This window comes from Martes martes, assembly GCF_963455335.1.
Source record: "Martes martes genome assembly, chromosome: 18".
In the NCBI taxonomy this organism is placed as follows: domain Eukaryota; kingdom Metazoa; phylum Chordata; class Mammalia; order Carnivora; family Mustelidae; genus Martes; species Martes martes.
In genome coordinates, this window is record NC_137906.1 from 40,192,627 (window position 1) to 40,218,528 (window position 25,902).

The following is a 25,902-nucleotide window of genomic DNA, read 5'->3' on the forward strand; positions in this document are numbered from 1 at the left end:
AGCCTCAGACCTGGGGCCTTCCCGACGGACACGGTCCCCGTGGGTCCACAGGCCAAGCCCTCTGGGGCAGCTGGGCACGGCTCAGCCCCAGCAGAGGGCTCCCACGCTGCCCAGCCTGCCTGCGGGGTCAGCACGGTCTCGGGCCTCAGCAGCGGGACAGGGGAGAGGGAGGCACCGTGAATGCTGGGCCAGGCCCCGAGTCGTCAGGGCGGGGGTCTGGGGCACCAGCCGCCGAGCTCTGGGCAGACTTAAACTGGGACGAACGTGTCAGCCACCTTGTGGACAGGCCCGCTGGGGGTGGGGGACTGTTCAGCTGGACTTGGTGCCCAGGAGATGCCCCAGGGGCTCTGCGGTCCCAGGAAGCCCTGCCAAGGTCCCACCCGGAGCCTCGGGCCTGGGGGAGGAGGGAGGGCAGGGATCGGCGTCTACCCTGCAGAGCACATGAAACTCAGGGAGACTCGAGCACGCGCTTGTGGCCGCACAGGGCATGTGCGTGTCCACGTGTGCGTCTGCCCCGCTGGCGCCCAGGGTCCCGGGCTCGCGGACGTGGCTGTGCACACTCACCGAGCCTCCCAAACAGCTCCACCCCCAGGGCAGCATAGATAAAAAACAGGAGCATGAAAAGTAGGCCGAGGTTCCCTACCTACACGGGGAAAGAAGCAGAATGAGGTCAGGGGCCGCCCCAGCCCCTCCCCCCGCGGGGCACCCGGCGCCCCGCCTCGCTGGTCTCCCCCGCGACCCAGCCAGGCTCCCCGACACGGCCTCGGGGCTTTGCTCCGGACCCATGTGTCCCGGCACCTGAGCTCTGCAATCCCCTCTCGTCCCGTCTGATGCCCAAAGCCTCGCCCGCGGCACCCCCACCTCGGCGCCTGCTCTCCTCACACCTACGCTGCACCTTGGGCCACAGACCCCACTGCCCACAGCTCCTCCGCTGTTCAGAGCCCCACCGGCGGACCCCACACAGGGCCTGCCTCCAGCCTCGGGGGCCCCACGGGGGTCAGCCGTGCGGATGGAGGGGGCCCCGACACCTGTCCCCTGCCTGCTTGTGGGTCTTGCCGGCCCGTCCTCCCCTGACTCGGCAGGGCACCCCGTGACCCTGTCCCCCTCCTCCCCTCCTCCCCTCCTGTCGCTCCCACGGACACAGGCTGAGAGACTGCTGAGGGCATCGCTGGGCGCCCACTGAAGGGGGGAGACGGTGAGGCACTGTGGGGGTAAGTGAGCGGCTGGACAGGGGGACAGCCGGCATGGCTGCATGGACAGACAAGAGGACACAGGGTGGCTGAAGGGCCGACGGGCTGGCAGAGGGACTGGGCACAGCATAAAGGGGACCTGAGACTCCTTCAGCTGAGGAGGCCGCAGAGCATCGGGGCTGGCACCGGAGAGGAGCGGGACCAGTGGCCAACACGGGGTCCCCTGAAGTCCGACGAGCGCATCGGGACCACGTCCCCTGCCCGCCGCATCCAGAGCTGGGCTGGGGGCACTGGTTTCCAGTCTTTCCCAGACAGGCTGAGGCCCGGAGGGCGCCGGCCCCCGTGCCCGCACAGCTGAGCGATGCCTGCGAGCCCGAGGACGCGAGCGCTACCGAGCGAGGCCCGCCCGCGGCTTGTGCTCCTGGGGGCGTCGGGAACGCGCACCCTCAGGCAGGGACGGCGGCCGGGCCCGCGGCCGCGGACCTACCTGGGGCAGGGCTTGAACCACCGTGTCCAGGAGAGCCCGCATGCCGGTGGCCATCTTGAGCAGCTTCAGCACTACGGCCAGGAGCCAAGGATCAGGAGGGGGCGTGCGGCCTGGGCCGGGCGGACCCTCCCTTGCGGGGGGAGAGACCAGGGCCACCCCCGTCCCTTAACCTCCCCGACGTCACACAGTCCCCGGGCAGAGGCTGCAGGGTGAGCGGAGGAAGGACACCGGGCTGGGGCCGGGGAGCCGGGGAGCCCGGCAGCGGGGCCGCCCCCGCCCCCGCCGGCCTCGGGGTACCGGGAAGGGCAGGCGGGCCGCCTACCGCGGGCAATGCGGAGCACACGCATGATGCGAATGATGGTGGGGTTGATGGGCAGAGCGGCGTTCATCTCGATCTCCTCCAGCGTGATGCCCATGATGGACAGCAGCACAATGGCCAGGTCCAGCTGGTTCCACCTGGGCCGGGGGCGGGGCGGGCTGAGCGCTGTCTCCCGCCTGTACCCCCGGCCCAGCCCCTGCGCTCCTCAGGTGGGCTTGCGGGAGAGGAGGGGCACAGCCCTCACCTGACTGCGCCCGAAGGACCCTCCCGGCCCTGGCCCGGCCCCACACACCTGTCCTTGAAGAATCTTCGGAACCCGAAGGCCACCAGCTTCAGCGCGGCCTCGAAGACGAAGACGACGGTGAACACGTAGTTGCAATACTTGAGGGCCTCGTCCAGCGACTGCGAGCAGAGCGTCAGGCTGCGGAGGCCCCGGCTCGCAGCACCCCTGTCCCGCTCAGCCCGCCCCCCTCTCCTCTGCACGTGGGGCTGGGCGAGGCCCCCGAGGCGCGGCCTGGAGGTTCCCTTGTGGTGTTCTGAGCCTGCGGGTGGGGGGCACCTGCCCCTCCCAGCCCAGAACCCCGGCCCCACCTGCACCCGGCCCCTACCCACACGCCAAACCCAGCTGAGACCGCTCCCTTCCTCTGCAGAGTGGGGCGGGGAGAGGAGTCCCTTCTTACAGATACAACGTCAGCGAGATAAAAAGCTAAGCGCCTCCCACCTGGCCAGCTTGCTTCTGGGCAGCTGCGCTCACAGATGCGCCCCCAGCCAGTGTTTCCAGACTGTGGGGAGGGCCCTTCGGGGCCGGTGACCCTGGGAGTGTCCCCCACACCACACCTCCACACACCCTGGGAAGCCCGGGCAGGGCTCGGACAAGGCCACAGACCCAGGACCCCCAGCGCTGATCCAGGCCAGCCCCCGAGCGCCGGGCCCCACCCAAGGGCCCGCCCCCACCCCGGGGGGCCTGTGTCCCCGCAGCTGTGCTGGAGGCAGGCTGAGCGGGCATCTCCAGGCACCGGGCCCCACCTTGGGCTGGTTGTAGTGCTCCATGGACATGGTGATGACGTTGACCCCAATGATGAACGTGATGAAGAGATCGAGGTAGTGGCTGGTGCACAGCGAGTGGATAGAGCGGCGGGTCGGCGAGTAATCCGCGTAGTAGGGGCGGCGCTGGGCCTCTGCGGGGAGAGCGTGTCCGTGAGCTGGGGTGGGGCTGCCTGTGCCCTGGTGGCACTGGGATGTCCCTGCTTGTCTGCTGGGACGGCTGCAGCATGGGGACTGCCAGGGGAGGGCCCCGGGCTCAGACACGAGGCATTTGCCAGAGCCTGGAGAAAAGGATTTCTCCCAGGAAGGGGAACCCTTCTAGGTCGAAAACAGCTCCTTGTGAGCCCAGCTCCCACTCCTAGCTGGAACCACAGGCTAGGGCCTGGGGCAGGTCACCGTGTGATCTCCTGGGAGCCCTGGCCCTGGCACAGGTGCTAGGTGTGGGCCAAGCAGTGGAGATCCCACCTGGGCCCTGGTCGGTCCCCACCCGGGCCCTGTGGTCCACTCTCCTGGGCTCACGTCGGGGTGCAGACACTTTGATGATAGACACTGAGCAGACAGGAGCCTTCCTGGGTGCAGAGCCAGTCCCGTCCCCAGCCCCAGCGGCTGCTGGGCACGGGGACCCACTGCCCCCTGCTCCACCTTAGCCTGGACACGAGCTGCCTCTGGTCACCAGGCCCACAGTATCTCCCCTCCTTGTACTCCAAGAGCTCAGTGGCCACTCCCTGCTGTCTGGGCTCTGCCGGACCTCTGTTCCATCTGACTTTGATGGCCACGACCTGGGGAGGTCCTGCGCCAGCCAACGGTTCTGCCTGCACTAAACCCTTTGGAGCTTGTCAAAGTCCACTGAGCACTGGGTGAGGGCACAGCTGCCACCACCGGACATGGGAACGATCCTGGGCCACAGAGCCCCGCAAAGGCAGCGCCCAGGGTGGCAAGAGCTACGGCCTCCCCGGCCGGATGGCCCAGGGCCTGGGAGGGCAGGGCCTGATGGGCACCGACCCCTCCCCGGGACCCTCATGCCCCTCGGGCTGGCGTGCAACCACTAGAGAGATGGTTCAGCTCATCAGGCTGGCAGCCAGCCAGGCGAGGCCAGAGCTGGGCAGGCGAAGCAGCCCCACGCGGGCGGGGGGCCCCAGAGCGCAGAGCCGCAGGCACGCATGCAGCCAGGCAGAGGGCGGGACCCAAGCTCAGAGGCAGCGGCGCGACACCGGGCGGGTGAGCCAGCAAAGCCTCTTCCCTCCCACTGAGGCCCGGCGCCCACCCCCCGCCACCCCGTGCCCGTCCGGCAAGCAACCCCAGCAGGCCTGGCACCAGGGCCTGCAACGTCCACCCCTCCCTACGACAGCCACGGGGGAGCCGAGGCTGGGCCCGCCCACAGCCCCATGCGCCGGCTGGCAGAAGCAGGGGCTGACACGTGCAGGGCGGGGGTGGGGGCAGATACCTGGGCTGGGGAAAGTGCCTGGAAAGACAAGGAGATGATCTGAGCTGGCCTCGGTGGGGTTGGGCGAGAACACTCCACACGGGGCAGGCCGGGCGGGGCCACTCAGCAGACCCCCTGCTGCCCCCAAGCTGACCGGGACTTCCCTAAGATCCTGACTACCGCTGGCAGCTTCGCTTGCTCGACCCGTGGCCCACGAACTCTCACGGGTGCGCACCGGCGCCTACAGCGATGGCCGTGAAGACCGGGGGTCTCGTTCACGTCCGGAGCCGCTCAGGAGGAGACCCCCTCCTCCTGCCCCGCGGCCCTCCCCGCCCCGCCCCGGGCATCCGGGGGTGCCGGGGCGCTGGGGCCGGGAGCCCGCCTATCGGCCGGCGCCCGGATCGCAGGGCACGGGGCACGCGGGGACCGACCGCCGCCAGCAGCGCCTTACTCCTGCGCTTGCGCTGCAGCCGCTGCTGCCGCTTCTCCTCGCGCCGCCGCGCCTCCTCGGCCTCCTGGTGCTGCCGGCACTTGTGGAAGTTCTCCACCACGACGCCCACGAACATGTTGAGCACGAAGAAGCTGACGATGAGCAGGAAGGAGATGAAGTAGAGCAGCATCCAGGGGTTGTGGTTGGGCACGGGCTGCAGCACACAAGTGACACGTAGGTGCCCGCCCCCACCTCCGGGGCACCCCTCCCCAAGGACGGCGCGTGCCCCCCGGGGTCAGAGACGGGGCCCGAGATGGCTGGAAACTCTGAGGCTGGAAAGCAGCCTCCTGGGAAGAGGTTCCTCGAGATGCCCAGAAGCCGGGGGAACAGGGGTCCCCGTGGGAGGTGGGCGCTGACCCCCGCCCCGTACCTGCTGGTCTATGCCCACGGCATCCAGCCCATCGTACATGATGTTCACCCAGCCGTCCTTGGATGACAGCACAAACAAGGACATCAGCGCCTGTGGGGGCAGAACAAGGCTGGTCGCCGCAGCTCCGCGTCCACCCAGGGGACCACACCACCCAGGCTGACCGTGGCGCCGGGCCCCCGCCGCCTGCACCCGGCCCCCACCCGCGGCCCTGCCCACCTGGCCCAGGTTGTCGAAGTTGTACTTGCGCCGCACCCAGCGGTAGTGAGCGGCCCGGCACTCGGCCTTGGTGGAGATGTTTCTGGTGTCCGCGCCTTCGCAGTAGTAAAACTTGCCTTTGAAGAGCTGACCACAGTGCAGAGGTCACCCCGCGGCCTGGTCCCGCGCCCCCGGCCCCCGAGACCCATCCGCACACGACCCTCTCCGGGCTGCGGGGCCGCTGCGGACCACGCACCTGCACCCCCAGGATACCAAAGATGATGAAGAAAGCGCAGCAGATGAGGACGATGTTCCCAATGGGCCTGAGGGACGAGATCAGGGTCTCCACCACCAGCTTGAGGCCCGGAGCACGGCTGATGACCCTGGACGCACACAGCACAGGCGGGTCCCTGATCCCAGCCCGCAGCCCGTGCCGGCCCCGCCTCCCTCCGGCACGAGGCCCCGCCCCCGCGGCCCCCGCCCCGCCCACCTCAGGGGCCGCAGCGTCCGCAGGAGCCGCAGCACGCGCAGGATGCCCAGGATCTTGGCGCCCCCGGCCGAGGCCATGGCTACGACGATGTCCACCAGGGACACCAGGACCAGCAGCCCGTCCAGCACGTTCCAGCTGCTCTGCAGGTAGGCGTGATCGCCGGAGACCAGGCCCAGGGCCACCACCTGCGAGGCGCAGGGGCGGAGGAGCGCAGGTGGGTGTGGGGGTGCGAGGAGCGCGGAAGCCGGGGGCTGCAGGGCGGGCGGGGGCGGGCCGGGGATCCCCCCCAGGCCTGGTACCTTCACCATCATCTCGGCCACGAAGATCGCCGTGAAGATGTAGTTGGAAACGCTGAGGAAGACGCGCTCCTGCAAGCACAGGGCGGTGGGACGGGCCGGCCGCGCCCCCCGCGCCCCCGCGCCCCCTCGCCCCCTCGACTCCCCCGACTCCCCGGGCCCGGAAGGGCGCCTCACGGTGCTGCCCGGGTCGATGTCGGGCCTCTCTAGGGCGATGGTGATGCAGTTGAGGAAGATGAAGACCAGGACCACGTGATCGAACATCTTGTGGGCGATGATCTTCTGGCAGGAGACCCGGAACCTGGACGGAGGGGCGGGGCCCGTGAGGCGCGGGGCGGGCCGGGACACGGCCCACGTGGTGGGGACCGCAGGGGGCGGAGTCGGCTCCGCGCAGGCCCGCCCCCCAGCCGGTGCGCCCCGCCCCTCACCTGTTCTGCGGAGAGAAGAGGTACAGGGCCCAGGGCTCGCGGCTGCGACACCACGCGGGCTTGTAGGGTTCCAGCACCTTGTGCAGGCGCAGGCAGCAACTCTGCGGGGGAGGGGTGCAGGTCCTCAGGGCCCCTCCCTGCCAGCCAGCCCCTGGGCTCCCCGCTGGCCCACCCGGGGCACTGAGACCCACACGGGGAATCCACGGGGACCCCCTCCCCAAGCTGACCTCCATCCTGCAGAGCTGCCCTGCGCAAGGGGAGTGCCTCCCTGAGGGAGCCCTGCCCTCCTGCCCATCTGGGGGCTCCCCTTGGCTGGAGGCCAGGGCCACCCTGGGGCGAACCTGCTCCAGAGGTCCCCGTGGAAGAGCTGTGGCCACGTCGCCCCTGTTGAGCCTGGCTCGGCCAGGCCTGCCCCCCCCGCCCCCGACCTGGGGCACCCGAGACCCCATGCGTCGCATGCCCCCAGTCCCTGCCTCTCCGTTCTGCTGTGGGGAACGGGTCCACGATGGGAGGGAGGTGTGGGGATGGGCCTCCACTCACGTCCTCCATGTCGTCGTCGAACTCCGTGGGATCCTCCCTGTGGCTGTCGATGCGCAGGAAGAACTCGCCCGGCAGGGCCAGCACCTGCCCATTGCAGTCCTGGGACTTTGGGGGCGGCAGCGCAGCTGGCCGCGGGGGCCGCACGACGTCCAGGCTGCTGCGGTGGTCCAGGGACTCGGCGCGCCGCAGCGGGACGGGACGTGTCTCCAGGGAGGCCCCTGCCCCGGGCCTGCCGTCCTCCGCCTCCTCGTCCGTGCTGCCCTTGCCCTCCCCGGACAGCAGGGACTCGCGCTCCCCACACTGGCTCCGCCGCTTGAGGCTCGGCGCGCGGCCCAGACTGTTCCAGCTCGAGCGCCGGCCGCTCCAGGCACTGCTGGGGCCCCAGTGGGCGCAGGGCGAGCTTCGGAGGCTGGACTGTGTCGGGGGGTAAGGAGTGAGCAGGGCCAGCGCCCCGAGTCCCCCCACCTATTCCTGGGGCCCTGGCCACAACGGCCTTTCCTGACCAGCAGCATTACTGTGAACACCGTGGTGGCACCTGCAAGGGATCGCCCCCTCGACTACGCAGATGACTGTACCGGGGAGCCCCCAGCGACCCGGCATTTCAGCACATCCCTGTGGCACCAAGGCCATCCCCCGTGAGTGACAGACGCAGGCAGCCGATGTCCGGAGCCAAACTGGGCTGCGGCTGGCCTCCTGAGGCTGCTGTGGGCTGGAGGGCAGGCACAGGTGCTTATCCACGACCCTGCGCCCAGCCTTCGGCCGGGCGTCCTCACACACCGTGCCAGTGGCCAGGGCGGGGGCCCACATCAGCGCTGAGCGGGCAGCGTCTGGGACGTGTAAAGACAAACTGAGCGGCTGTGTCAGGGTTAGGGATCTGGCTCTGCTGCTTCACCCTCCCTCCCGTCACTCACGTCCCCTCCCAGGGGACAGCTTGGGCTGGGCATCCCCCAGGTGCCTATCCCCACCTCCCAGCTGGATGCATCTGTTTGCCGTACTGCCCAGGGCCTCCGTTGCAGGCACAGGAGATCCTGTCTCCATGGGGCACCCCTCCCTCCTCCCCCTGCTCCCCACCCCAGCAGTGAGCTGCGCCCTCTCCTCCGCCCACCCTCCCCGCCTTCAGAAGCGACTTCTCCCGCATCTCCTGGGTCCGCAGGAAGCCCCGGGGCTTGGGCTCTGCAGGACACCTGCCCCGCTTCTGTCATGGCATCTTCGTTTCCCCTCGGACGTGCGCTCTCTGCCTGCCAGCCTCTAACCTTCACTTCGGTCAGGAGACTAACTCCCGGCCTGGTGTTCTGCTGGACAGGACGGGGCCACGTGTTCCCGCGTCTGCTCTACGTGGGCTCCTCCCTCGAGAGCAGTGGCTCCCGGCTCCGTTTACAGAGAAACAGAGCGGTTGTCTCCGCTTGGGGACTGAGATTTGTGCAGTGTGACTAGGGTGTGTGCGGGGGCCCACACTCATCCTGGGGAGAGGCCACGAGGACCCAGGCGAAGGGGGTGCCCCGAGGCCGGGGCAGGGAAGGGTTCCTACCAGCGACTTCTGGTCGCCCAGCTGGGGGTCCACAGAGCTGCTGCTGCCTCGCCGCGAGTCCAGGAGGCCGAGAGCCGGGTCCAGGTGCGGGGAGCTCTTGGGGGTGGGCATGGGTGTAGCCGCCGTGCGCATGATGAGGGGAGGGGGCAGGCTGCCTCGGCCCTCTGGGTGCCCGTTGGGGGTCACAGCCAGTGAGTACAGCTTCATCTCTGGAAGGAGAAGGGGGATGCTCGCCCCCGCACGGCTTCCAGGAAGGGAATCCGCCGGCCCAGAGCCCGCCTGCGGGACTCCCAGCTGTCCCAGCCCTGCTGCCCACGTGCTCACCGGTGGCCCGGAGATCTGAGAACTTGTCAAAATCCTCCTCCAAGTGGGTGGACGTCTTGTCTTCGTCTGTGTCGGATCTGTTGGCGTCCCCCTGCGCCCCGCACAGCGGGAGGCAGAGCGCAGTCCCCTCAGGTGGGAGCCATCTGTGCCCAGCACCCACGGGCAGACTCTCCAGTGAAGGCCGGGCCAGCCTACAGGCAGGCGTGGCGGGGAGGGCTGGGCCTCCGAGTTACCGCCAGGGGCGCGGTGGGGGGGTGGCTGCAGGATGGAGAAAAGCCCCCTCTCCACAGTGGTCTGGGCGGGACTCCCACTCCTCCACCCTCCACCCCTCACCTCCGCCTGGAAACCCTCCACCAGGATAGCCACCAGCAGGTTGAACAGCACGTAGTTGCCGAAGGTCATCAGGGCCACGAAGTAGAGCGCGGCCCAGGAGGAGGTGGAGGCCATGCCGTTGTAGAGGACCACGTTCCAGTCCTCCTGTGTGAGGATCTGGGGGGAGGGGCCGTGAGACAGGGAGCGCCGCGGGTGGGGGAGGGGCGCGGCCAAGTCCGGGTTGCGGGGGTAGCTCTCCGCAGCGCCGGCCTCAGACAGGCCCAGGCACACCCTCGGGGGCTGCCTGGAGCAGGACGGTGGCTCTCCTGGGGACCACCGTCCCGTCGGGGGACGCCCGCACACGCTTTACCTGGAACACGGTGACGATGGCCCACAGCAGGGAGTCAAAGTTCTTCCTGTCCGGGACGGTGTCTCCGGTGTCCGTCGTCAGGCTGAACTTGCAGCCAAAGAGGTGCATGCCCAGGATGCTGAGGGCAGGGCAGGGGTGCGTGAACTCGGGAGGGGTGCGGGCAGGCGGGCGGCAGTCACCTCCACACCTAGGGGCTGCTCCGCCCCCAGCCCTCCAGTTCACAGGGCCTCCCTCCTGGTGCCCACGGCCCCGCTTTCCCAGTGGTTGGAGGGAAGATGGAGGCCGGGGCGGGAGGGACCCGGGGTGCCCGTCCCCCGCAGCCTGCCTGGGCCGTCCTGGGGGCTCGAGCCAGGCCAAGTAGGCAGTAGCGGCGCTCAGACATCCCCCCGCGGGGCCGCGCCCACCTGAAGATGAAGATGAAGAGCATGAGCAACATGCAGAAGGTGGCCACGTTGTCCATGGTCTTCACGAGCACCACCAGCTGCCGCCGCAGCGCCGGCAGGAAGCGCACCAGCTTCAGCACCCGCAGCAGCCGGAAAGTCCGCAGCACCGACAGCCCGCCGTCCGCCTGCCCCGCGACCTCCCACACGCTGCGGGCCGGGCCGGGGGTCAGCAGGGGCCCCTCCTTGTCCCAAAGGGGGGGGTGCGGCCGTATCTGGCCACCCAGGGGGCCGAGGGGCCATGGCAGGGTGGCCGAATCCCGCTGGCGAACTGCCGGCCCCCGGGAGCTGCCGGAACTCGGGCTCTGGCCTTCCCCACCCGCGTCCTTCACGGACAGCGGTGCCTACCTCCCTCCCCGCTGGGGGGACCCCTGGACTCAGCCCTGCTTCCTCCTGGGGGACGGTCACTCCAGATTTTCCCCCTCCTTTGTGTTGACGTGGCCGCAGCAGACACCACCCGGGCGAGGTGGCCTTCCTTGCAGGGCATAAAACCTGAGTGACCTCCAGCCAGGCGGCTGAGCGCCTACCCTGTTCCTGCAGGGAACAGCTCCCCTGCATCCTAACAACACCTGCCCGAGAAGCAGCGGGCTGTGTGCAGCTGCCAGCAGGGAGGGACATGGCCCGTGACAGCTGGTGCCCCATTGGGGCTCAGCTCTGTGGGGCAGGGGAGCACCTGATGACCACGATGATGCCGTCGAAAATGTTGTAGGGGTTGTGGATGTAGCCCAGCGGGCCACAGGCCAGCAGCTTCAGCAGCATCTCCAGGGCAAACATGCTGGTGAAGACAATGTTGCTGATCTCCAGGGCGCTGGTCAGCTCATCGGGCTGTGGGTGGCGGGGAGGCCGTCAGTGCCCCTCCACGGCTCCCACCCACCGGGGACGAGGCCTCCCTGCCCCCAGGAATCCAGGAGCAGGTAAGGCTACACGCAGGCAGCGCTGGGAGGCAACCTGACCTCGCTGCCCCCCGGGAGAAATCGGACCCGTGCTCCGACCCCGGCTGTCCCCGGCTCCCCGCTGGCCCAGCCCAGCAGCACGTCCAAGCTCCGGAGCACGTGCGGGCCATGGGAACTGGGCCCGGAGCATTCCCTCCCGGGTTCCGGGTGGGCAAGGGGGAGCCCAGGGTGCAGAGGGCACGGGAGCCACCTCGGATCTGCTGCCCCGGTGTCTGGTGGCCTCACACACCCCTTCTGGTGATAGAGGCTACAAGGGCCTTTCTGAACGGGGACACACTGACCCACCTGTGTGTCTGCACCTGCATGTGCGTATGTGCGCCCACCGCTAGCACCGATATTCCCACCCGTGTGCGCGCCTGAGCACTTCCCAACACGAGGCCTGCCGCGTGCACACGCGCGTGTACCCGCCCACGTGCACACAGACGTGACGAAGTACACGAAAACGTGGGTGTACACGCACGAAGTTTCCTCCTTACCAGGGACTCCCCCGAAACCTCCCGGTGTCCCTGCCTTGGCCTCCCCATCCCCCGCCCCAGAAAGGGCCTCGACACGGGGCCGCCACAGACCACCACTGCTCAGATGATCCATGAGTTGTTCCAGAGTGAAAGAAATCACTTAAACAGCTGGCAAAGCCCCAGAAGTCAGACACAAGGAACTCCCATTCGGTCATCAAAAGTGACCCAGCCTGGTCCCCAGAAACGACCCCCTCTCCCTGCCCAATCCAGCCGCTGCCCCTCCCTGCTGTGGCCCTGGTCTGGGGCAGGGGCTTAGGAGGCCCAGTGTGCCCGGTTGAGAGCTTCTACGGCTGCTGGGGGCACCAGACATGACCCCACCGCCTCCTCCTGGGGGCCACCCCACCCTCCGGCCTTTTGTGAGCACCAAGTGGTCCCAGCTTGTAGAAGGGGCGTCCCCTCTGCAAGAGCTAAGCCGGGGGCATCCCGTCCTCAGAAGCGCCAGACGCCCTTGGCCCCTGCTGCCTCTGGTCTGTGCTGGTTCCCCGGACCCCGGGTCGGGAGGAAGCTCCTTGCGGGAAGTGTGGCACGTGTCCGCGTTCGCTATCGACAGAGACCCGGCCCGAGGAGACGCGAGCATCTCTGGAGCGACGGACAGAAACCTCCTGCGGCCGAGCACACCTGCTCCAACACCGTCCCTGCCCCCGCCGCCCGACAGCCCCTCCGCAGGGTCCCACGGGAGCACGAGCTCCCCGGGGGGCACGAGGGCCGTCCCGGCCCCTCCCTCACCTGCTCATGGTACTCCACACCCATGCTCAGCGTGTTGGTGAGGATGGCCACCATGATACCACGGTTGAAGTACTTGCTGTCCACGATACGGCACAGCTTGCCACTGAAGGTGGCCCACGCGTGGCCAAGCCCGCCCTGCTCGCCCGGGGCCGCCCGCCGCTGCACCCGTGGCCTCGCGCTGCCCTGGCCTGGCGCGTCGGCCGCCGGGGGGGCCCGCATGGGGTCGCGGCGGTCCCCGTGCCGCACGTCCTGTGTGAACTCATACACCGCGTTGCCTTCAGAGCCTCCGCTCTCAGAGTCGCTGAGCTCAAAGTCGGGGTCGTCCAGGGCACTGGCGCAATACGGACAGTCCTTCAGCTCACAGGTCAGCGTGCCTGCCTGGGGGCTGGGCAGGGGGCAGGGCACGCTCAGGCCCGAGAGGTGGCTGGGGGCCCGGCCCAGTCCTGCGGGGAGAAGGGCACGGGCAGGGTCAGGCCACGGCCTGGCGGGGCTCCTGTGGGGTACACCGGGCGCGCTGCTCGACCGGTCGCAGAGACGCTCTATCTGCTGGCAGCTGCGTTGTCCGTGGAAAAGGCACGCGAGTGCCATTCTCGTGCCCACGCTGGACAGATGTAACGAACGTCAATGCCCCACCTGCCCCAACGTGTCTGAACCCTCGTTGCTCTGATCCGAGAGACGCACACGTCACCCAGGACCCACCGCACAGTTTCCTCGTGCAAACTCTCTGGAGCTGGAGGCATGGCTCCCACCAACGGCCCCCCGTGGCCTCCACGCGCCATAGCTCCAGAGCCCTACAGGGCATGCTGGGCTGCAGCGCACACACCACGGGGGGCTGGCCACCCCCCTCACCTGCTCCTGATGCACTATGGCCCGCACCCCTGCACACATCACCCGGGAGGGCCTTTCGGTCCGCGTGGGACCCAGTGTCCCTCCGACTGCCTGTCTGGGGGGGTGCAGCTGAGCCCCACCTGGGAGAAGCCAGGAGTGTATTGGGGCACACCTGGCCACTTCCCAGATGCTTGCAGGCTCTGGGACCTCAATGTTACCTTCTGTACCCTGCGCCCCAGCATCTCTGCCTATAAAAGGGACGAGCCACTCCTCTAGAGTGACCAGCCACAGACTCGGGCATGTAACCACTCCCGGGGCCTGGTGGGGCAACGGGGCACAGGCCTGGGGTTCTGACGGCGTTCGTCAGTCTTGGAATTCTCCTATCTTTGCTGGCAGAAGCTTGTGTCTCACTTGTACTGGGGTTGTCTGGGGCTTGCTATAAGGTGGAAAGAGACCCGGTGCCTTCTCTCCAGGCCAGTGGCATCAGCCCAAGATGCCCGGGGCCCGCCCCCGTCCCTTCCCATGAAGCTCGAAAGGAGAAATGAAGACATCCCAAGAGTCCCGTCTCCTCACGGCTCACCCAGCCTGGGTGCCAACCTCCACCACAGGTGGGGGGCTGGGTCCTTACCATGTTCCCCGACCAAATGCTGGATCTTCTCGTAGGGGTCGGCACCCCTCAGGCTCAGGGGGCTGTGCTCTCCGGCGCCTGGAGGCCCGCCAGCCCGCTTCCCCTTGGGCCCAGGGCCGGTGCCGCCTTTGCCGCCCCCTGCGGATGAGGGCAGGATGGTGGGGTAGTTCATGGCTCCCAGCCCCGTGGCCAGCTTGAGGTTGGCGGCGGCTGCTGCCGCGGTGGGCGCCACCCGGGCCCTCTCCTGCGGCCCCTCCACGTGGCAGTCTGCGTGGTACACGCTGTGCACCGACTCGGCATCGGGGGGCCCACGGCCCGGCGAGGGCGGCGAGGGCAAGGCCCCGGCCCGCACCAGCCGGGTGTCCCCGGGGCTGGGCTCGGGCCGGCGGGGGCTGCCGTGGCTGAAGTGGTAGTGATGGTGGTGGTGGTGGTGGTGGTGGTAGACCAGGTGGTGGACGGAGGCCGTGGGCCTTCCCGCCCGCCTTGGCCGCCGCCCGGTGCCCTGGCCGTGCAGGCCGCTGCTGGGGTCCACCTTCTGGCGCCAGCGACTCTGCCAGCGTGCGTACAGACGCAGGCCGCGCCGCTTGACCTTGCGGCAGATGTGGCCCACATACTTGAGCAGTTCCTCATAGCAGCTGCCGGGCTCTGAGAAGCTGGCCAGCGTGCTGTCGTTGGACAGGTAGCGCGCCCGCTGCTCCCGCATGAGCTGGTTCTCCCGCTGCTTGGTCTCCGAGAACTGCGTGGCGATCACCACCAGGCACAGGTTGATCATGAAGAAGGAGCCCACCTGCGGCAGGCGGGCAGTGGTGAGCCTCCGGGGGCCAGCCGCGACCCGTCGCCTGGCCGGCCTCTGACCAGGCAGCTGGAGAAGAGGGCTGGGCGGGGCTGGCGACAGCCAGCAGGGCAGTGACCGAGTCCCCGAGGGAACACCGAGCCCTACCGCGCGCTGCTTGTTCTCGGGGCTGGGGCCACAGCTGTGAGCGTGGCTGGGGCGGGCGCCCCACGATGCTGGGGTCCCTGCTGATGTGAAGCCGGAACCCAGCACCCGCCATGGGCGGCTCAGGGCAAGTGCTCCTTGCCCATCTGCACGGCCCACACGTGGACAGGTGAGTGACACACAGGGTGGGGGTGGCGGGGGAGACCCTCCTTCCCATAATCTGTGCAGCTCGCCACCCCCACCCCGACCCTGCAGCTTCGCTTCCTCCGGGGGGGTCACCAAACAATACTTCTCTGCTCGTGCTCGTGATCAGAAGCAAGGGGGCAGGACACCTCCCCACCTGTGTTCACAGCGGGGTCCTCGCAGACCCTGCTCCAGTCACCTCCGAGCCTGGAGGCCCACGTACACTGTGGAGGGCTGTGCCTGGTGAGGGCACCTACGCTAGAGAGACCCATGCCTCTGGGGCAGCCTGCTCTACGAAGGACTGGGTCTGTAGGCCCATGAACACGGGGGCAGTCCGGGAGCCCCAGATACGGCCCTGCATCCCCTGCAGCCCCCAGACGGGGCCCGGCTGTGGGAGGGCGGGGGGGCTGCCGGAGGGCTCCTGGAGGTGGGCGTTCCCCAGCAATGCCGTCCTGCTGGGGGCCGGGCAGAAGCCCCCCGCCGCCCCACGGGCAGCCCTGGCCCTCTGCCGCCCTGCCCTGCGGCTCGGCCAGCTCAGCCGACCGTGAGCATCAGCGGGGGCTGGGAGGGTGCGGCGTTCGGAAGGGGCACGACAGTACCCACCGAAAGGGGACTTTGGCGGTCCGGGGCCAGCCATCACGCTGCCGGGGCACCCCCACCCGCAAGCACCGGTGAGGACCCCGCCCAGCCCCCGGGGCTCGACCCGTCGCCCGCACTCACGATGATGAGCAGAATGAAGTAGATGAAGTTGTAGAAGGAATGGGCGTCCATGACGTAGTACATGATGTCCACCCAGCCCTCCAGCGTGATCACCTGCGGGGGCAGGTGGCTGCACACACGGACGGCCCCGGGAGGGCGGCGGGGTCTCCTCGCCGGTCCCCCTGCGGCCCCGCACACGCAATGCCCCCCCGCCCCGTCCCGGCTGATGGGGAACCCGAGGCCGGACCCTCCGCCGCAGAGCCGGGACCCACCTGGAAGATGGCGATCCACGCGTAGCCGATGTTGTCGAAGTTGATGGCGCCGTTGTGGGGGTTGGAACCGCCCGAGCGGCACACGTTGTAATACTGGTTCCAGTTGATGCAGGCGTTGTGGGCGGCACCGGCCGCGCCCTCGCGCTGCGGCTGCCCGTAGGCCTCCCAGCCCAGCGTGCACTCCACGCGCAGCTCGCGGCGGCTGGGGATGTGCGAGCACTTCCGCATGCCGTTGTCTCGGCGAGAGGAGCAGATGAACGGGTTCTCCTCGCCCGCCTCCGTCTGGTAGTACGGCCGCAGGAAGGTGAGGTTGTTGTTTCTGTGGGCGGACGGCGGTCCCGGAGCCGGAGAGGGACGCAGAGACGAGACAGACGGACCGAAGAGCAGAGGGACGCGGAGAAACAAGGGGTGAGATAGAGAGTGCCGAAAACAGCGCGACGGGCGGACAGAAAGGGTGAAACGAGCAGATTCACAGAGAAGCACACAAAAGCACCCGTGAAAACAGAGAAAAGAACAGACCCAGAAGAAACCCCAGCTAACAGTATTCTAAGAAAAGTGCGTCCCTGGAACCGGAACTGGAGGGGAGGAGCCTGAGGGCGCGAGGCACCTAGGGGCTGCAGGGGTGGAGCACCGGAGGGCGAGCATCTAGGGGCCAGGCCGAAGCATCTGGGGCGGGGCGGGAGGGGAGGAGCCTGCTGGGGGCACGTGGCCCCAAGAGCCCGCGGGGCCCCACACCTGGCAAAGGCGCTGTCCAGGAAGCAGCGATTGCGCAGCAGGCCGGCCCACAGCTGGACGCCCACGATGCCGAAGATGAAGAAGACGAAGAAGCAGAGCAGAAGGACGTTCCCGAGCATGGGCAGCGTGTCCAGCAGCAGCGTGACCAGGATCCGCATGCCTGCAGGGGCAGGGGAGGAAGTCAGCCCAGCAGAGCCCTCCCGGTGCCCCCTCTAGCCCGCACCCCTCCAGAGCGCCCTCAGCCCTCCCGCTTTTCACACGTGGGATCGGCAACTCTGGGGAGGACTTGCAGTGGGTCCCCACACACTCAGCAGGCCCCGAGGGCCCGTGACGCCTGTGGATCAGACCTACGTGAAGGAAAGCGAGACCGTGGGCCTAGAAGGTCTGGGGGCTGGCGGAGTCCAACAGCCCCAGCCTCGGGGCCCCCAGGAGCTCAGGCTCTGGGCTGCCTCCAGCACTCAGGAGCCCGGGGTTGTACAACGAGTACGGGGCCCAGGAAGCATTTCTTCCCAGGCCCTGCGTGAACCGTGCCGGAGGCGAGCCCTGCCCTGGAGGGAGGGACCCCAGGGCAGGGGCGGTGTGCTGAGAGGCAGTATTGAAGCCTGGGCGCCTGGTGCTGGATAGATGCAAACGAAATCGGGAGCGGGTCAGCCGAGCCCTGTGTGACCCCTACCCACATGGGCCTGTCCCCTCCCAGACCTCAGCAAGGAGGACTGACTCCTCCCCCGGAACAAGCAAGGGCAGGGCTGAGTCAGCAAACCGCACTCTGGGCCAGCAGAAGTGGGGTGCAGGTGCCAAGGCCTCGGAGAGCAGCAACCTGGGGGGTGGGCGCTACATGGCAGAAAAGGCCCATGCAGCCCCCGGCATTACCCTCAAAGGCAGTGCAGATGGGGAGCCTGAGGTTAGCCCAGCAGCACGGTGGGGAGCCCAGGCCCTGCGCAGACTGTCACTCCCCACCCTGGTCCGGGTTTGCTGTGTGCTCTCCAGAAAACAAGTGGCCAGTCCCCAGGAGCCCCCCCGCGGTGAGCGGCAGGAGGCTTGCCATCCCCCCACCCCGGGGCTGGGGCCACCGCATCTGGGAGCAGCCCCGGCAGACCCCGGTGAGCTCTCTGCAGGGCCAGCGGGACGCGCAGTCCTGTCCTGGGGGAGGGTCACTCACTGGGGACACGGTTGATGGCGCGGAGGGGCCGCAGCACGCGCACCGTCCGGATGGCCGAGAGGCTCACGTTGTGCCCATCCAGCGAGTACTCCATCATGCTGGGGGAGGGGCAGAGGGACAGGGAAGCTCGGCGGCTGGGGGCTGGGCAGGGCCCTGGGGGCAGGGCTGAACACCACCTTTCTCCAGAGCACCTTGCCACTGAGGCCAGAGGGCCTGGTCCCCGTGCCTCCCGGGGGTACCCCTGGGGCCCCTCACCACTCATGGACCATCCGCATCTGTCCTCCCCCCTCCCCCGCCCCCGCCGGCCATGGGGCAGCATCCTGCTCCCTGTCAGAGGCCGCACTGACCCCAGCCCCAGCTGCCTCCCAGTTTGGCTCCACCGGATCCCTGCAAAGCGCACCTGCCCCTCCTGGTGGGACCCGGTCGCTAGCAGGGCCCGGGGGGGGGGGCGGGGGGCACGGAGCGGGGGGGCAGGGGCGGGGGCGGGGGGCGGGCGTACCCCGCCACGACGATGAAGAAGTCCAGCCTGTTCCACGTGTCCCCCAGGTAGCACTTCTGCCCGAAGAGCCCCAGGGCCACCATCTTGACGATCATCTCCACCGCGAAGAAGGCGAAGATGAAGTCGTCGAAGGCCTGGCGGGAGACAGAGCCTGAGCACCGGGGTCTGCCGGCAGCCCCCGGGGCCGGCCCCCGCCCCCGACGCCCCGGGCCCACCTCCAGGATGCTGCAGCGCTCCGACTGGCACTCGACGTCCTCGCAGGGCCGGAACATGCCCAGGGTCACGCAGTTGAGCATGATGACCAGCATGCTGACGTGCTCAAACCACGTGGGCCGGGCGCCGAGTTAAGGATCAACGATGGGGACGGGAGCGGCGGCACGGGGAGCGGGGTCCCGGGACCCACCCCAGCACCCAATCCACTGGGCCTGCAGAGGCAGAGCCACGACCCTGGCCCCCGTGTGCCACGCCAACACCCCACTCCCCCCCGTGGGCCCCTGTCCCCTGTCCCTCCGCGGGGCTCCCCCCGACACTGGCGCCCCGAGCGGAGGCCGGTCACTTAGGGAGTCATTTCACGGGCTCCATCCAGCCTGGGCCCCCACGTGCTGCGGACGTGCACACACCGTGAGGGGAGCGAGAACGCGTCTTGGCGCTAATCCCTACGTGACTCCAGCGGGCCGACGGGGGGCCCCGACCACAGCTGCTGGGACGGGGACCGAGAGCTTTCAATCCGCGCAGCCGCTGGGCACGGGGGACCCACACTCCTCCTGAGCACCTGCACCAACGGGGACCCAGGAAGACACCTCCTCGCCCCCTCCCCAGCCCCCCCAGTCCCAGAGCCAAAGCTGCCCATGGTGATCAGCCCCGTCCAGGACTCTGGCTGACAGGAGGACGTCCCAGTGGAGTGGGAGCCTCTGAAGCCGGCTCGGGAGGCAATGCGGCTTCCCCACACACTCTGCACCCCTGTATCCCTGGTGTGGGGACCAGAGCCCCCCTGCGACCTCCCAGACATCCCAGGAGCAGCCACCAGGGGGCGCCAGGGCCCCACAGATCGTAGAGTGCCCTGGCCCAGGGTGGGGGGTCTCTGGGAAGGGGTGTACCCAGCACCCCCACCCCAGTTGGTGCACTAGGGATTCGGGGCGTCCTGTGCTGGGCTGGCCGGGGCTGGCCGGGCCAGGCTGCGTGGGGAGCCGGGCACCATGCAAACCCTGTGAATGTGGACAGGTACGTCCGGCGGCCGGCAGGGCTTGCGGTATTCTGTGCACCCCACACGCTGTCCCCACATCAGGATCTGGAAGCAGCCCATCCCCTCCCCTCTCTCCCCCAGCACCCCCACTCTGGGCAGAGGCGGAGCCAGCACCGTCACTCCGTTCCCACCCACACTGCCCCAGTCCTCAGCCCCCACCCAGGGGGCCTGGCGTGCCTGCCGGCGGGTGGGAATGCGGGGCCAGAGACCTGTGGCTGACGACCACACCTGCAGTGCGCCAGCAAGCCTCCACCGGGGCGTCTTGGGGCCCCCCTGCACTGACCAGGTAGGTCCCAGGCTGTCAAGGGGTGCTTAGGCTGTACCAACCTCCTGACCCTTTGTCCCTTAAAGGCTGCAGCCATACCTCTGAGGAGGGACACCTGTGCGTGTCACCGCGGGGGGAGGTGTCCCCAGTTTAGAATGGCTCAGCAGACCTTTCTGCAAGGAGATGAACCCCCACATCCCCTCGAGGCCCAGCCGGGGAGCAGGAGGCTCTGGGTGGGTGACGGTTAGAGGGTGTGAGGCAGTGCGTCCCACCCCTGACCCAGGTGGATGCAGGTGCACGCGCCCCCCTCCCTGCCCCTGGCCCGGAAGAAGCCCACCACCTACCCTCAAGGCCCTAACCATCACTGCTGCCCACCCTCACTACTTCAAGACCCCTAGCCACTCTTCGGGGTCCTGGCAGAGGCAGGTGGGGATGAAAGAGGCAAGTACAGGCATCTCCTGGTCTAAGGGATTCCTGCAGGGGACCCGCCCCAGACCCCACAGCTGGTGTCGGGCAAAGCTGAGGACCTCTGCCCTCAAAAGCAGGGCAGACCCAGGCCCCGGGCTCCTCTAGGCCAGGACCCACCGGGCAGACCCAGGCCCCGGGCTCCTCTAGGCCAGGACCCACCGGGCAGACCCAGGCCCCGGGCTCCTCTAGGCCAGGACCCACAAGACTATTCAGCTCAAGGGCTGGGAGGGGCCCTCACTCCCCAAGACAAGCCATAAACCAGGGCCCTGTAACAGGAAAGGACAGCCCCGCTTGGGGTCCTACCTCCACATCTTCCCAAGCTGCCCGCCTACCAACCGTGGCTTCCGACTCCGCTGGTCCTGTGGGCGCGGGCCTGCCTGCCCCACCCATGAGGCACGCCTGGCAGGCTCAGGAACCCTCAGGCAGAAGCCCGGGTGCCCAGCCAGGAGGGCACGCGTGCAGGTTCATCGCAGAAGTAGGGACACTACTGGGGTGACTGTGATGACCCAACCGGTCAGCACGAGCCCAGCACCTCGGAAGTTCTCCATCCACTGCCAAGAGCTCTCGCCCCTTCGGGGTTTCTCTCCTAATGATAACGCCCCCCCGCCCCCAACCAGCCCAGACACACCCCCGGGAGGAAATGACCCTGGGGTCCTGCACCTGGACCCCAAGACCTCGCCTTGGTCTGTGCGGGGGTGTGTAAGGGTGCGCACATGTACACACGGTTCTCCCGAGACCTCCAGAGCCACCCTGCAGACGGCTGGGGGCTCCCCAGAGAAAAGGGCAGCCGGCCCAGGGGTCACCACACACCAAGGCCACCCCCTCCCCGTCACACCTTAGCGGGCAGCCGAGGACAGGCAGGGCCAACCTGCTCCTCACCCAGAGCCCGGCGACTCCCAGAGACTTAATCACACAGATGGATTTTCTGGATTTTAATTAAAAATCCTGTAGGTTTGAACCAACTTCTACAAATTAGTCAGTTTCCACCAGGGTTCCAAGAAAGCCTCGGTGATGTACAGCCAGGAGGCGGCGGCCACACCAGCACAGGGAGGGGCCGAGTCCGACGCTGACTGACGTTGTCTCTGCCACAGGACCCCAGAGCCAGAGGTCTGGCAGGCTCAGTCTGGCCGTGAGCCCCCTGACCCACAACCTGCGACTACCCCAGGCCCAGCCGTCCCAGCTCCAGGGAACTCCCGGGGCCCGGGCTGGGTCTGCACCACCACCCAGGCTGGTGGGGGGTGGCCCATTAATGAGAGACAGGGCCCAGACAGGCCTGACGAGGAGTCCCAGAGCCCTTCTCAGCCTGGAAACAAAGGTCCTGTCTGCTGGGGACTTCTCGAGGACCGCGCCCACGGTGCGGGCACCACCCTTCCAGCATATTCCCCCCGGCCTGGCCTGATGCCCGCCTTTCCCATTGCCTCCCTCCCCACCAGGTCTTGCTGGGTCCGGCGGGGCTAGCAGGTGCCCAGCCAGCGCTGCACCACCTTCGCACTCTCCCAGTGGCGCCCGAGGCCAGGCCTCTCCCAGCTGGGGTGGAGGAGGAGCCCAGTCCTGTCCTGACACTCTTGGTGCTGGACGGATGGCCTCTCATGCCACCAGGGCTCCAATGTACCCCACACAGACACCCCAAAACCAGGCCCGGCGGGGGAGGAGGTGGGGTCCAGGGCCGAGCCAGGTGACCGCTGTCCGTGGTGCTGAAGACATCCTGCCCCAGGCCTGCTGGGGGCTGGGGAGGAGGCTGTGGACCGGCCACCTGCTGAGCAGCCCCGAGGTGGTGGGAGTGGGGCGTGCTGCTCCCCCTGACCCAGGCTTCCCGGGGAACCACCCACCGATCCACGTTCCTCCTCAGACTGCCAGCTGGTTAAGCAAAGCGCACCAACCGAGGCTCTGAAGGCAGTGCTGGCCTGAGAGCAGCCTCTCCCCCCTGTCCCTGGCTGTGGGCACTGGGTGGGGACGGCCAGGAAGTGGGGGTGACCGTGGCAGGCACAGTCATCTCTGCACGAAGGCGTCATCGGCTGGAAGCGTGAGGCTGCTAGGACCGGACCTGGAAGCCAGAAGGGGCTCACGGACACTCAGCCCACGTTTCAGCGGCTGTCAGCCCCTCACCAGCAGCTGTGCCAACGGGGGACCCTGACGCTCTGGGAGGTTCCCCCGGAGGCCTGTAGGGCACAGGACCGTGTGACTGAAGGGTGGTCCTGCACCTCTGAGCCGAATCATCATTGATGGCCACCCAGCCCTGCTGGCTCAGGGCCTCCAGAACCGTGGAGTGGCCATCTTCTCCCCCGCCCCCCGCCCAGGTCGCAGCCTGGCCCAACAGTACCACTATCCACCCCTCACCCTGAGCCTCAGTTTCCCCAGCTGCAGCATGGGAGAGATGGCGGGTATCATCAGACGTGGAGGGGACCCCCCAGCAGGCTCCAGGGCCCCTTCCTCATCCTGATGATGTCACTTCAGCTTCCCTGGCTGGCTGTGGACATGGAGGAAGGGGACATCGTGTTTTCGACAGGAGCATAGATGGGGGAGTTGGATACCTCTCCCTGAGGGATGCAGACCAGTGGGGGACATGGTGGCTGTAAGGCTGTGGAGGGTGGCCACGATGCAGGCTTCATGGGGACCAGGCCCTGACCACGTAGGCTGGGCTCCCCGAGTGGCCGCCGTGAGCTCACAGGGACAGAGAGAAGATAAGAAAGCCCCAAGCAGGCCAGCCCCGCCTGCCGCCCCCCAGAGCAATCTGCTCCCCCAGCTAAACCCCATCAGACCACATCCACAAGAGCTTGGTGAGCGTCCCTGCGCCTGGCAAAGCAGTGGGGCACGTGCGGCAGGAAGGAGGGGGCACAGGGCGGGGCGGCCCACAGCCTCCAAACTCTCAGGCTGGCATCTGTCTCTTCCTCGTGGCCTCAGCCCAGGTCAGGCCAGCAGCCTCCCCCACCTCCCTGTCGTCCGTCCTGTACCCACGGCAGCCCCCCGCCGCCAGGATCTACTGACTCAGGGCACAGCCAAGAGGCAGCCCGGGGCCACCCTGATCCACTGCCCATCAGGAACACCGAGCCCAAACCCCCCACTCCAAGCGCTCGGGCACCAGCCTCTGACCTCGATGGGGCTGGCAGTCTTCCTGTGTGGTGTGGATGAAGGGCCCTGACAGGCTGGGGAGGTATGGGGATGAGCTTGGCCACTCCACAGGCCCGCACCTGCCCTCAGACGCACAGTGGCCCCACACTCGGCACCAAGCGCTCCCCCCACCCCATGGACTGCTGGTGGGCAACCCCTTCCCTGCGGCTGCGCACACGAGGCCTGCTGCTCCCGCCCCTGGCCCCCCCCCCCAGCCTCCCATCTCTTGAGCGTTCAACCTTGCTTTTGCAATCTGTTCAAGGAGAAAAGCCTGTGTTTGTTCACGGGGGGGAGAAAGCCCCTTCTGCAGGACAGAACAATCCTGGGTCACCAACAGGAAGACATATGCGGTCCCCACTCATCTGAGTGGGTGGCTACAGACAGAACGGCTCTGGGGCGGGAAGGAACACCCAACATGGGACCCAGCCAGCTGCAGATCAGATCCTGGGGCCCCGCGGGCAGCCCCGGGGATCCCCCGACCCGGCCGACCTCACAGAGCACGGCGCGGCCTTCCCCGGCCCGGGCCCCTCCCAGCCCCCATCCGACGGCTGGGCCAAGGGCAGTGCAGGGGAGCTGGGGAAGGCACCCAAGGGTGCGTGTGGCCAGGCCGGTGAGCCCAGAAGTGCAGTCGACAGCCAGGGAAGCTAAACGTCACATCTCTGTGGTCAGGGCGGGAGGCTGGGGGATGAGCACAGAAACCCATCCTGGCTGGACGGAGGGGAACATGGCAGTGGCGGGAAGCACGCACGGAGAGAATCACCGTGGAAAGGCCCGGCTCCCTAGGACATGGGTGGACATACATGCACGAAGAGGCATGTGGAACGTCTGGGAGAAGCTCCCGTGGGGGGGGGGCACGGCTCAGTGCAGGGAGCAGGAGGGACGGGACCTGGGCTCTGCCCCACCTCTGTCCTCTGGGCCTCTTCAGGCCGCGTGGGACCACCACAGTGAGGCGTCTCACTGCCCAGACCCACACTGCATGGCTGCCAGCGTGGGGGAGGCCGGGGGAGGCCTGGGAAGGGCCCCCCCGACCAGGGCAGACACTCGGCCCCTTGCTCACGGTGGCGGGAGTCCACGGGCCTTCTGCTCCGCACCCGGCTGGCAAGCCCACCTTCCAACGTTACCACAGCAACACGCTGGCGACAGCCTCCTCCTGGCCCAGCGTCTGAACGGGAAGCGGCATGTTCTTACCAGAGACGCACACCACTAACGACACGGCTCCTCCTGGACCAGCCTCGGCGCGCGGGACCCGCTCCGCTGCACCGTCAGAGACCCACTGGGCCTCCGTGAGCACCTCCAGGGAGCCCTCAAGGGAGACACGCAAGACGGACGGCGGCTGAGCTGGGCAGCCGGGCAGCTCCCCCTGCCCCGGGGGCCGGGCCCAGCCCACTGTCCAAAACCCTCCAATGGTGCCCCCTGACATTCCCGCGTGGCTCGACAGCGCCCCCCTCAAGCACACCCAGAGGTGGAACCGGGTCCTCAGACACACTAGCACGCGCGTGTTCCCAGCAGCAGGGCTTGAGACCACCCCAACGTCCACTAACGCACAGCAGCATGTGGTCCATCCACGCGACGCTGCTCGGCGTGCCGACGCTGGTGCGACTGCCGACCCAGAGAACCGGACGCGCAGGGAGAAGCCAGGCGCACAAGAACAGGGCTGTAAGACCCCGAGTCTACGAAGCAGGACAGAGACACGCGGGCAGACCAGGGACCCATGGCTGCCGGGGGCAGGGGGGTGAGAGTTAATGGGACAGGCTCCCTTCGGGGTGATGGAATGTTCTGGAACTAGGGAGGGCGGGAGCTTGCATGGCAGTGTGAATGCACTCCCCTCCCCAGGACTGCTCACGGAGGACGGGGAGTTTTACAGCCGGCGCAGGTCACCTCGGTGACCAGAAAAGTCCATGTCCATCCTGCGGGAGTCCCAGTCCCATCACTGCGGTCACTCACTCACAGGGCAGACACAGAGGCCCTGCACTGGCATGGGTGGGGGTCCCCTCCCGGCTCCCCAAACTCTCAGCCCTCCTGCAGGGCACAGCCACCCCCCGACTCGGGGCCACCGAGTCCTCCTTGGGGCCAGCGCTCCTGAGTCCTCCTGGCAGCTCCCCACCATGGGTCCAGCTGCCCACAGGGAGGGCATCCGAGGACGCCTCCCACAGCTCCTGGTAGCCGGGGTGCCGGGGCCGGAGAGTCTGGCCACGGGGGAGCCTTCGGAGGCACAGTGGCAGCTGCAGGCCGGGACTAAGCCAGCGTCGCTCAGCCCCCACCCTGGGCCGTGAGCCCGGTTAACCCCCGTGACCTGCAAACTGGGCCTGGCCCCGCAGGGCACCCCTGGTCCTGGTGGGGCCCAAGGCTTTGGCCATACAACCCCGTGCCTCAGGAGGGTCCACACCTGTGCATCTGCCAATAACGCCCCCAGCCTCAGGGCCCCCAGGCCCCAGCTG

General features: G+C 68.2%; 1 protein-coding gene across 1 annotated transcript in view; it reads right to left on the minus strand.

Moving 5' to 3' along the window:
* Positions 1–25,902, minus strand: part of CACNA1H (calcium voltage-gated channel subunit alpha1 H) — a gene marked incomplete at its 5' end in the record, with an annotated part of 55,421 nt that overhangs the window by 3,479 nt on the left and 26,040 nt on the right. Inside the window, 29 exons of the mRNA XM_080830403.1 lie at positions 565–643; positions 1,678–1,748; positions 2,000–2,133; positions 2,289–2,398; positions 3,023–3,174; positions 4,485–4,502; positions 4,915–5,107; positions 5,324–5,413; positions 5,540–5,665; positions 5,775–5,901; positions 6,009–6,193; positions 6,308–6,376; positions 6,482–6,605; positions 6,733–6,833; positions 7,273–7,686; positions 8,801–9,009; positions 9,125–9,215; positions 9,458–9,613; positions 9,807–9,924; positions 10,211–10,396; positions 10,920–11,071; positions 12,441–12,883; positions 13,897–14,683; positions 15,737–15,829; positions 15,988–16,306; positions 16,723–16,882; positions 17,882–17,979; positions 18,381–18,514; positions 18,596–18,707. Coding sequence (XP_080686529.1) covers positions 565–643; positions 1,678–1,748; positions 2,000–2,133; positions 2,289–2,398; positions 3,023–3,174; positions 4,485–4,502; positions 4,915–5,107; positions 5,324–5,413; positions 5,540–5,665; positions 5,775–5,901; positions 6,009–6,193; positions 6,308–6,376; positions 6,482–6,605; positions 6,733–6,833; positions 7,273–7,686; positions 8,801–9,009; positions 9,125–9,215; positions 9,458–9,613; positions 9,807–9,924; positions 10,211–10,396; positions 10,920–11,071; positions 12,441–12,883; positions 13,897–14,683; positions 15,737–15,829; positions 15,988–16,306; positions 16,723–16,882; positions 17,882–17,979; positions 18,381–18,514; positions 18,596–18,707 — 5,051 coding nt within the window. The remainder of the gene's footprint in view (positions 1–564; positions 644–1,677; positions 1,749–1,999; positions 2,134–2,288; positions 2,399–3,022; positions 3,175–4,484; positions 4,503–4,914; positions 5,108–5,323; positions 5,414–5,539; positions 5,666–5,774; positions 5,902–6,008; positions 6,194–6,307; positions 6,377–6,481; positions 6,606–6,732; positions 6,834–7,272; positions 7,687–8,800; positions 9,010–9,124; positions 9,216–9,457; positions 9,614–9,806; positions 9,925–10,210; positions 10,397–10,919; positions 11,072–12,440; positions 12,884–13,896; positions 14,684–15,736; positions 15,830–15,987; positions 16,307–16,722; positions 16,883–17,881; positions 17,980–18,380; positions 18,515–18,595; positions 18,708–25,902) is intronic.